The sequence below is a fragment of the Orycteropus afer genome, unplaced genomic scaffold (assembly GCF_000298275.1).
Source record: "Orycteropus afer afer isolate SDZICR_OR568_19922 unplaced genomic scaffold, OryAfe1.0 scaffold00367, whole genome shotgun sequence".
In the NCBI taxonomy this organism is placed as follows: Eukaryota; Metazoa; Chordata; class Mammalia; order Tubulidentata; family Orycteropodidae; genus Orycteropus; species Orycteropus afer.
In genome coordinates, this window is record NW_006921954.1 from 1971378 (window position 1) to 1983686 (window position 12309).

Below are 12309 nucleotides of genomic sequence, written 5' to 3' on the forward strand. Positions count from 1 at the left end.
GCTCCTTGGAAGCAAGAATGGCCAGACTTCGTCTCACCTATTTTTGTCATGTTGTCAGAAGGGACCATTCCCTGGAGAAGAATGTCATGCTTGGTAGGGTGGAGGGTCGACAAAAGAGGGGGAGGCCTTCAACGAGATGGATTGACACGGTGGCTGTGATGATGGGCTCAAGTATAGCAGGGATCGTAGAGCTGGTGTGGGATTAGGCAGTGTTTCGTTCTGCTGTGCATGGGGTCGCTATGAGTGAGAAATGACTTGACGGCACCTAACAACAACAGTCCTATTGTTCTGGCTATGAACCTGATAACTACCAGACAGATGACTATCTGCTGCAAAGTGTTAGACCATCCAGCTACCAGAAGACTTATCAGCTGAATGAAAACACAAAGACAAACACAGCAGATCTACACAGCAAACACAGACCACCACACCAGATCTGTTGTCCTACAATATCATGATTGAAGTAAATTACTGTTTTGAGCCACAAAGTTTTAGAACAGCTTATGACTCAGCAATAGATAATGGAGGCATCATACTGCCTTGCTGTTTCTGAAGCACATACCCACCTTAGCAATGAGTAGTTCTCTACCTGGAATACTCTTTCCCTATATTTCATGGCTAATTCATTCACATCCCTCAATTCTTTGTTCAAATCTCAACCTCTCAGTGAGGCTTACTCTGAATATCCTATTTCGAGTTGTAACCTACCTCTCCCCTGGCCCACAGCACTATGGATGCTTCTCATCCTGATCTCTTTTTCCCATAGCTATCACATCCCAACATGCTTTTTATGTAAAATTATACATTTTACTTAGTGTATTTATTGTCAGTTTGCTCCTGTTAGAATATAAGTTATATAAAAAAAGAAGCCTTCAACTGTATATAGCAAGTTGATGTGCCCTGAATACCAAGAACAGACCCTGGCATATAGTAGCTGCTCACTAAATAATTACTGAACAATGAATTAATTCAATGTCCTATAGATGCCTGTAGGGAGCTCTGGTAGCATAGTGCCTAAGGCACTTGCTAACCAGAAGGCTGGCGGTTCAAACCCACCAGCCACTCCTCGGAAGGAAGGTTGGGCAATCCTACTTCCGTAGTGATACTGCCTCGGAAACCCAAGGAGGGGTCGCTATGAGTCGGGGCCGACTCGATGGCATATAACAACAACAATAGATGCCTGTTAGATCAGGTTACCTACATAATTTAATCTTCTAAATCCTTACTTATGTTCAGTTTACTTCACCTATCGGTTATCAAGTAATCTGTGCATACACACATAGGTTGTACTCTAAATCCCAAGCAATTATGAGACTACTAGGATGAGGACTCTACTGTCTGCACTGATTGGGTCGCACACACAAAGATACTTTACAAAGTGTTGGCAAATGAAAGCCACTATTAATATTTACAAGGAGCTCTGGTGGTGTGGTGGTTAAGGCATTCGGACCAAAAGGTCCATGGCTCAAACCCACCAGCTGTTCCTTAGAAGAAAGATGGGGTTATGTGCTTCCATAAAGATTTACAGCCTTGGAAAGACAATGTGGGTCACTGTGAGTCAGAATAGACTCAATGGCAGTGAATTTGAGTTTTTGTTTTCATTATTACTTAGAAAAAATAAACAGTAAACCACAGGAAAGAATACTTATAGAAAATAAACATTAAATAACAGATTTTAAGTGATCAGTCCCCTCTACCTCACAAGTACCCCACCTAGCATCATAAGAGAGGAACCCACCTATGTCTAAAAGGGGATCCGCTCACCCTTCCCAAAATACCTATGTCCGTTTCTATGTCACTGTGTAGGCACACCATGAAGCAGGTAGATGTCTCTCTCTTTCTCAGGAGGTGTGTCATCAGCTCAGGTCAAATGCAGCAGGGCTATGTTTGTGCTCTCTCTGCAGCACTTCTTGGTTGGGTCTTGCCCCCTATGCTTACTGGTCCAGCTCTCAATCAGTAGCTTCAGGACAACTCTGGGCCAGGGCCAGGCTTAGGCCAACATTACAACAGCTCTTGATTAAATACTGTTTTATGGGTAACCCCTGTACAGTGTATACCCAAGTCTCTGTAGGTCTCTTTTCAGGCCCCTCAGGATAGACAGCCTCTCAGCCCTCAGGACTGGCTCCATAACAGCCTTTGGATCACAACCTTCAGTGTAGCAGGGGTATCTACTGTTGCCAAAGGCAAGCCAGTTCAGCCCCATGTTAACATTTGCTCTGCTTGGGCATCTGCCAGCATAAGCCTGGACTGTAGCCTTTATGGGGCACCCAGCTTCGCTCCATGTGCTGACTCTGCCCACTACCACCATCTTCTCTGTAGACCAACTCTGCTCACCTCTACCCTCACTGGTCTCGTGGTTACCATCACATTCATCACTGTCTCCATTTCTCTTTAACTGGGCTCTGCTATGCTTGTTACCATTTCTCTGCCTCTGTTTCTCTTCTTTAGGGTTCTTGTTGCTGTTCTCTTGGTCTTTAATGTTATTAGCTCAATGTTACAGCCCTTGACTCACATTACAACTCTTGTATTTGGGTCTATGAGGTTTGCAGTGCAGGTACCCAAGATCTAAAGGATGTTCTCTTCTCCAAGCTCTTATTCATTAGGAGATCCCCAAAAACCCTCTGTGAGATTGACCATTTAAATAGGAAAACACCTTGTCAATTTCAAAGCACGGCTTTCATAAACTGACCAATCCCTTAGGTGGATCAACCAGCCTTGTTGGGTAGACTACAAGTCATGAAGGCAGACAGCAAACCGACCAATTCCTGCAAGCCACTTAGGTGGATAGCAAACTGAGCAATCCCTGCAAGCTGCTTAGGCAGAAAGCAAACCAGCCAATCCTGCAAGCCTCTTACGCAGATAGTAAACTGACTAATCTATAATCTATGCAAGATTCTTATGTGCATAGCTCACCAATCAATACTTGCAAGCTACTTTAATGGAGAATAAATTATCCGAACCCTGCAGCCCAAGTAGGTGAGTAGCAAACTGAACAATGCATGCAAGCTGCTTACGCAGAGAGCAAACTAACCAATCCCTGAATGCCACTTAGGCAGACAGCAAATGAACCAATCCTTAAAAGCCACTTAGGTGGGCAGCAAACAAATTAATCACTTGGCAGACTGTGGCCTGACCAATCATTTTGGAAGAATTGTAAACTCAGGGCCAGAAAGAAAACATAAAAGAAGTTCATTGCACCAAGAATTAAAATCTTTCAGTATTGTTGGAGATTTGCCCATCATATCTTGCATTTCTGTCAGTTTTTGCTTTATATTACAAATCAATTTAAAAGTAGGCTTTTAAAGTTTATGACAAAAAATTTAACCAAGTTGGCCTTTACTTTACATCAAAGAATTCATTTCCATTTTTTTTAACAGTATTAACCTTCATTTAGTAATAACAATGAATAATAGCAATAACTAAGCCCAATTTAGGAGTAACTCTGTATAGCATGTGCTTATCATTCTAACACTGCTCTCATTCTAATATTTAACGAATAGATATCATATAAAAATTATTCTACTAAAGATGAAATAGGATTAACAATGGACAGTAAATTAATGTACAAGTAATAAATATAGTGTAGATTTCCATGACGCAGAATCAACTTGATGGAAACTAACAATCTCCATAACATAGACTAGTACAAAACATTAAGAATGATAACTTCATATAATGTTCATATATTGATGTGTAAAAATATTAGGTTATTAAACTGTGTATATTACCCTAAAGAGCTCTGGTGGCATAGTGCCTAAGACATTTGACTGCTAACCAGAAGGCTGGTAGTTCACACCCACCAACCACTTCTTGGAAGGAAGGTTGGGCAATCTACTTCTGTAGTGATACCTCCTCAGAAACCCAAGGAGGGGTCGCTATGAGATGGATCCGACTCAGTGGCAGTATTCTGATAGCGTAGTGCCCTGGTAGCGTAGTGCCTAAGGCACTTGACTGCTAACCAGAAGGCTGGTGGTTCAAACCCACCAGCCACTCCTTGGAAGGAAGATGGGGCAATCTATTTCCGTAGTGATACTGCCTCGAAAACCCAAGGAGGGGTCGCAATGAGTCGGGTCCAACTCGACAGCCCATAACAAGTTTATTAAGATACTTAAATACACATATAAATCTAAGTTACATACATATTCACAAAGTTAATAATAAGTATCTCTAAATATTGAGATTTTCATTTTTCACTTGATACATTCTTATACTATTTATAGCTTTTTATAGTGAGCCTACTTGTTTTTATCATTTTAAAAAACAGTCTTTCCATTTTGAAATAAAGAGAAATAACATCTTAAAATCAAATAAATAATTACTATTTTAAACTGTAAAACCAGTAACTTCTAAAGAAATAAGGAAGACCAAACAAGAGTCCATTAGTGTAAATGTCTAAGGAGAAAAAGTAAGTTTATTTAAATTTAAGAATTGATGAAAGTAATAAAATAAAAATATAAAAATAAAATAAAAATACAAATGCAAAACTCCTGAAAATTTAAAGTTTCTTCTTTGAGAATAATATGTTACTTTACAGGGCAAAATTTCTGATAGTGGGAAAAACATAAAATAAATAGCAAAAGATTACTCAACAAATGACAAGTTTAGTGATATTTTTAAATGACTATAGCAAAGAACAAAATCTTATACATACATATTTATATTTGGTAATCTGATTATTTTTTCCAAAAGTCCACTAATATGATGACTGTTAAACCACTATACCAAAACATACATATATAGAGCAGTAAGTTCCTTAGTTTTTAAAAACCTTATATTGGCTTCCTACCTTTTCCTTTCCCTGTCTCACTTTACCACTCCACTACTGGTTCTTCCAGGTATTACCACCTATATAAACTGCATGCTTTAATACCCTTTTCTCAGACTCTACTTGTGAATAAATGCAAAGTAAAATATAAAGTAATCTTATATGTGTGGAAAAATTTTTTCTAACAGAACTGATTTTCTTCCATAACTGCTGGTTTTAATATCTTTCTTAACTGGATCCTTCACCATGACTGACTGCATTCTCATCCAGATAGATCATACATACTGACAAAAGCTTAATAAAAGGGGGGAAAAAAAAAACACTCATAGAAAAAAAAAATTTACAATAGTAATAAAACTCATTTTTTAAAATACCTAAGTTGTTTTCGTAATTGCTCCATTTCCACATTTTGTTCAGTTAATGTTTGCAGAAATTGTTGGTTGGTCTGCCACAAGAAAAAATAGAAATATTCAATATTAGATCATTCAAGGAATATATCTTTAAAGATTAACTCTAAAGATCTATCATAATCATAGAAAAAGTGAACTGAAAGTCATGATGATTAGAATTTTTGAAGGTAAAATGTCAACCTGCCTGTCTATTTTCACCTTCACCACTTTAATGGACAACTGTTTTGACTTCAAACAGCCTGCATCTGCATTTCTTTGCCTTTGGGCTTTCTCTGGACATGTGAGAGACCACTTTGTTCGTATACCTGTGCAGAAGGCTACAAGTGAAGAATTACTGATGCTCCTCTGCTCTGGATAACAATGGCTGCAAGGAGAGACATTACTTGTGGTGTAGTAAATTACACAGTGTGGCTTTTCTAGCCATAAGTCTTTGTAAACTCCATGGTGGAATTTGCCATGAGCAACTGAGTAGCTCTTGATTGTTAAAGTTATCCACCTGGAGATAACTCTGCTTAGTGTAGCACCAAGTAATTTTCTGGGAAGTTCGCTCTCTCTCAGGTGTACAGAATTCTGATGTTGGGATTGCTTAGTTTGACCACTCTGCCAGGTTCAAAAAGGAGGCCTCCTAGAAGCAGAAGAAGTCTCTCTGACTTGCTGGCTGAGAAAGATGTGCTGCTGAGGGTAACATGCTCCTGAGAGACATGCATTGCTGAGAGGGAGACACTGATACATGCACTGCTGGGAGAGAGACTGTGAGAGACTGTTGGCTGAGAGAAAGCAGTCTGAGAGAGACTGAGCGTGTTCCTAACTTCAATTGTAGCCTGTTGCTTCCCTAACAAACCCCATGATCTCTGAGTTCTGTGTGGCCACTGCATTGAATTATCAAATCCAGCAGAGAGGTGGTGGGTGCTGCAGGAGAACAGTTAGTGTCAGGACTGGTGAAAGGGCTAGAGGGAGCCAGCATGTCTGGCCTCACAGGGATAAGCCTTGGGCTGCTGCTGCTGATTCTGTCTTCCTCTTATGGGGTTAGAGGAGGTCAGAAGATGCAGCCTCCTTGCCCCTTGGGCAATACCCCAAACTCTCTTGCCCCATGAGTGGGATAAATCTTAGGCCTGTTTCTATAATGTCCCCTAGAGTTCTTTAGTGGAATTAAGTTTTAGCTACCCACATTAACTTAATTTTTTAAATAAATAAATAAAAACCCTCTGTGATAGTTGGAGCTGTGTGTCAACTTGGCTGGACCACAATTCTGTGTGGTTTAAGCAGTTGTGATGTGGTTATTCCCATGACAGGATCAGATGTACATGTTCTGAGCAGCCAATCCATTGAAAGGTAGATTCTCTAGGGGTGTGGCCTGCTTCCAGTATATTTATGGACATCCTGGGAAAAGAGACACTCTTCTGTGGCTCAGGATTCTGTTGTGCTGCCTACAACTGTCCGTGAGTGAACAATCCACCATTTGACCTGGAGATCTTGGATTCATCATTCGTTGGTGTCAACAGCCAGTATACTGCCTGCCAACCTCTAGCTCCTCAGCCCCTGCAGCTGTGTGAATTGGGAAAAGCCGGCAGCTTGACGTCTAATCCAGGAACTTTGGACATGCCACCTTCTGTAAGTATGTGAGCCATTTTCCTAAGATAAATTTCCCTTTCTCTCTATATATAAGCTTTACTGGTTTTGTTTCTCTAGAGAACCCACTCTAACACGCCCTTTATCGACTGACTTGCCTTCCCTTTTCTTTGTTTCACTTCTCCACTCCCTTACTAGTATTCCCTGACATTTCCTCCCACATAAATTGCATGCTTTGGAAACTTTCACCCAGGGTCTGTTTGGGGAGGAACCCAAAGTAAGATATGAAGTAGTTTTCTAAGAATGGAAAACCAGTTTTTAAAGGAGTTGATTTTTCTCCCATAACTTCATGGTACAAATCCCTCATCCCCTCACTCATACATTATAGTTACCTCCTGACTGATAGTCTTGATTTTACTCTCTCCAATCCAACATATCATACATGTAACATGTATCTTTTCAATTCAACTCCCTAAGGGAGATTTCATTGTTGACTTCCTTTCTTTTAACTCATAAAGTTAAAATTCTACTGTTTAACTTTCATCTGATACATTTATTAAGAAACACTAAGAATCTATTCTATAAATGCACTAAGAGTTTAAATGGGAGTAAGAATTATTTTGATAATAGTCAAGTCTCTGTGTTCAGGGTCTTATCATTTCTTGCCTAAACTACTAAAAGATTCTCATACTTTCATCTTATACTGCTACTAAATAATCTTTCTAAAATATATTCATGTCATGTCACAGCTCTGCTTAAAAGCCATTAGTAGCTTCCAAATGTATGTACTCCATAAAGGTTTATGACATATAAAGGCATTTATGGCATTTATGAGCTGGGTTTAATTAACTCACAGTTTCAATCCCTCCATATCCTAGCATACCATCTATCTTCCGTTATATCAAACTACTGACTATTACAGTTCCCTCTGTGATGTCCTTATTCTGCCTGCATTCATTCTTCAACATCCACCCCATTTCAAGGTTATTAATGTTAGGAAGCCTTCCCTAGGTGATCCAGTTACTCTCAGACAGAATTGATCATTTCCTCTTTAGAAATAACAGAAAAATAAATAAATAAATATAAATATAAATAAATACCAATGAGAATGAATGAATGAATGCCTTTGCTGACGCATGAAAGACAGCCTCAGGATTGCATCTTGATCTTTGGAAACAGACTTTTGTGAACCAAAATTTAGTACTCAATTCACAGAACATAATTTAAGAGATCAACTATTATAAACAGAGAAAGGAAGACAGAATAATGAGAGGTAGGTAAATAATACCACACCAAAAATACTAAAAAAAAAAAACCAACAATGCACACAACTGGGTGTAATATTTAGCATGAAGTTGACAAGACATAATTGTTATATGCAACTATTATATATTATATATTACATAATAAAAAGTAGTAAGATTGTTCTGTATTGTTTCCAAAGATAAAACTATAAAGCAATGGGAAGAAATCTGAGGAGAGAGATTTCAGCTTTCTATAATTGGAGTTCAAGAGCTCTGGTAGAATAGTGAGTGATTAAAGCATTCGCTTGCTAACAAACCAATGGCCTTTCAAACCCACCAGTCACTCCTCAGAAGAAAGATGGGGTAATCTACTTCTGTAAAGCTTTACAGCCTTAGAAATGCTATGGGGAAGTTCTACACTGCCTATTGGATTGCTATGAGTCAGAATCAACTCGATGGCAGTGGCTTTAGTTTCTTGGTTTATAATCAGAGTTCAAAGGAAAAGACTCTTTTGGAAAGTGATACAATTTCTCAATTTCTTACAAAGAATATTCAAGCTAGAGGCTAGATGATCATATAATTGAAAACCTTTAATAGGATGTCTATATCATTTGGGGGAATAGATAACCTCTAACATCTTTTCAAAATCTTCTGTGAAGGCACCTCAACTACTTCAGTCCAAACTGATTCATATCTCTAGCTTCTACAGTGTCTGTAATGTACAATTAATGATTTATTATATACTGACTTGGTGCTAGCATAATTAATGTTTGTGTTTTTGACTATTTGAGAGAACTCCAGCAGAGTAATTTGAGGAAATACAAATTGGAATAATGCATTTTAAGCAGCTAGCATTGGGAATTAAGTCATTAAACTTGCTAGCAATGCTTGTTGGAGCCCAACAATTGCATATGAATATTACTTTGTTGCTCTGTATTTGTAATCAAAGGACATTATATTAATATTATAGAGATTCATCAGGGTCTAGGGACCAGGCCCACCAAACATCATGTACTGTGGCACCTTTTTTGCTGATTATTTCAATTTTTCTACATAGGTAGAGGCTTTGTGTATAGACACAGACTTCCCTTGCAACTCAGAGAACCTAAAATAGTGCAAAAATCTTAGAATGCACTTAAAATTTTTGAATAATTTCAAAGAAATGAGAAAATATCAAAAAAGAGTATACGTTCAGTATGGTAATCTCTAGGAAATGGGAACTCTCACTGTTGTCTATAGCCATAATAAGTAAATATAATCTTGTATTTTCAAAACCATTCAGGTCAAGGCACTTCACCTTCTATCCTTTTTTTTAAAATTTTATTTGGATTTGGGCTTCTATCTATTCTTAATGTGTATTTGTAATGAGAAGAATTTCATTTATTTATTGTATTCTCATTGCTTTATTATATATCTATCAGGATCTATTCATTTAATGAGTATATTCAGGTTATCAGAAAACTTTTTCATGGAAACTATTTAGTTTTTAATGGGCACTTTTCTTCAAATTTTTTAACCTCTTGATTTGATTTGACTCAAACTTGCTCCTGTGATGCTATGAATGTTCTTTGAAATATACAAGATCTTTACAATCATTTAACTAGCTTCCTTTGAACTCATAAACCTGCTTTATTAATGTATTATGTACACTAAGAAAAACTAAGTTTTAAAGTTGCTCTTAGCCATTTTCCTTTACTTAAACCACCTTCATAATCTTGTCTTTGCTTTTTATAATGCAACTTTATGCATTTTGACACTCCAAAATTTTTGTACTATTCAGTTTATTTTTATTTTTTGCCCTAAAACTATTAATAATTAATAATATCTAATGCCTTAGAAATTATTAATGTATCTTCTATGACTATTCCTTCTTAGTATAACTTTCTCTAAAAGTCTTTGTCATTAAAATATTGGTGGGTTGTTTATAATAAAATAGTAGCTTTGCAGTATAAGATACCAAAGAATTACGTAATTCCCACATTTAAAGAGAGAAACTGAAAAAATTAATAACTAACTGTGGTTATGTTAAAGTATTAATCCATATAGCAATTTATTTATGTTAATTTTAAAAAACCTGTCTTAATTATGGAAATCAATCACCTTGCTCTGGAGTACTTAAACATAATTTTAAAACCCTAAGAAATTTATTATCAAAAATTATAAGTGCTTAGAAATTCCTATGTATTAGTATAAGTAGAAGGTTCTTTATGTCAGGTGCTGTCGAGCTGGCTCCGACACATAGTGACTTTGTGCACAGCAGAATGAAATACTGCCAGGTCCTGGGCCATCCTCACAATCCTTGCTTTGCTTTAGGCCATGCCTGCAGCCACTGGGTCAATCCATCTCAATGAGGGTGCCCCTTTTTCACTGACCCTCCACTTCACCAAAACTTGATACCCTTCTCCAGGGAATGGTCCTTTCTGACAACATGACCAGAGTACGTGAAATGAAGTTTGGCCATCCTCACTTCCCAGGGGCATTCTGGCTGTACTTCTTCCAGGGAAGATATGTTCATTCTTCTGGCTGTCCATGGTATTTTCAGTATTCTTCACCACCACTACAATTCAAAGGCATCAACTCTTCTTCAGTCTTCCTTATTCACTGTCTAGCTTTCACACACATATGAGGAAACTAAAAATACCATGTGTTTGGTTAGGCGCACCTTAGTCTTCAAAGTGACATCTTTCCTTCTTAACACGTTAAAGAGGTCTTTTCTGGCAGATTTGTCCAGTGCAATATGACACCTGATTTCTTGACTGCTGCTTCCATGGGTGTTGACTGTGGATCCAAGTAAAATGAAATCTTGGACAACTGCAATCTTTTCTCCATCTATCGTGATGTTGCTCATTGTTCCAGGTGTGAGGATTTATTATTTTATGTTGAGGTATAATCCATACTGCAGATTATAGTCTTTGATCTTCATCATAAGTGATGCAAATCTTCTTCACTTTCTGAAAGCAAGGTTGTGTCATCTGCATATTGCATGTTGTTAATGAGTCTTTGTCTTATTCTGATGCTGCATTCTTCTTGTAGTCCAACTTCCTGGATTATTTGCTCAGCATACAGCTTGAATGATACAACCCTGACCACAGACCTCCTTATTTTAAACCATGCAGTATCAACTTATCCTGTTCAAACAACAGCCTCTTAGTCTATGTACAGGTTCCTCATGAAGACAATTAAGTGTTCTGGAATTCCCATTTTTCACAATGTTATTTTTAATTTGCTATGATCTACAGAGGCGCTCTGGTAGCATAGTGCCTAAAGCACTTGACTGCTAACCAGAAGCCTGGCGGTTCAAATCCACCAGCCACTCCTCCGAAGGAATGGGCAATTTACTTCCGTAGTGATACTGCCTCAGAAACCCAAGGAGGGGTCGCTATGAGTTGGGTCTGACTCGACGGCACATAACAACAACAATGATCCACAGAGATGAATGTCTTTGCATAGTCAAGAAAACACTGGTAAACATGTTTCTGGTATTCTTGGCTTTCAGCCAAGATCTATCTGACATCAGCAATGATACCCTTTCTGGAAGTTCCCACTCAATATACTGCTGCCATCATTTTTTAATTACCTTCAACAAAATGTTACTTATGTGTCGTATTAATGATACTGTTTGATAATTTCCACATTCTGTTGGATTATCTTTCTTAGGAATGGACAAAAATATGGATCTCTTCCAGTCAGTTGTCCAGGTAGCTGTCTTCCACATTTCTTGGCATAAGCAAGTAAGTGCCTCCAGTGCTGCATCATTTGTTTAAACATCTCAATGGGTATTCCGGGAGCTCTGGTAGCACAGTGCTTAAGGCACTTGACTGCTAACCAGAAGGCTACAGTTCAAAACCACCAGCCACTCCTAGGAAGGAAGGTTGGGCAATCTACTCCTGTAGTGATATTGCCTCAGACATCCAAGGAAGGGTCACTATGAGTCAGGGCTGACTGAACAACACATAACAACAATAATGGATATTCCATCAATTCCTGGACCCTTGCTTTTCACCAACTCTCTCAGTGTAGCTTGGACTTCTTCCTTCAATACCACTGGCTCTTAATTGTATGCTGCCTCCTGAAATAGCTGAATGTCAATCAATTCGTTTTGGTACAGTGACTCTGTATATTCCTTCCATGTCCTTTTGATGCTTCCTGCATGGAATCCATCAATACTGCAACCTGAGGTTTGAATTTTTTCTTCAGTTCTTTCAGCTTGAGAAATGCTAAGCATGTTCTTCCCTTTTGGTTTCCTAACTCCAAGTCTTTGCACATTTCATCATACTACTTCACTTTGTCTTCTTGAACTGCCCTTTGAAATCCTCTGTTC

The 12309-nt window shown here is 38.2% G+C and overlaps 1 protein-coding gene across 1 annotated transcript in view; it reads right to left on the reverse strand.

The window, feature by feature from the left end:
- Positions 1–12309, reverse strand: part of SCLT1 (sodium channel and clathrin linker 1) — a 346111-nt gene that overhangs the window by 296486 nt on the left and 37316 nt on the right. Inside the window, exon 9 of the mRNA XM_007952997.1 lies at positions 5140–5210. Within this exon, the coding sequence (XP_007951188.1) occupies positions 5140–5210 (71 nt within the window). The remainder of the gene's footprint in view (positions 1–5139; positions 5211–12309) is intronic.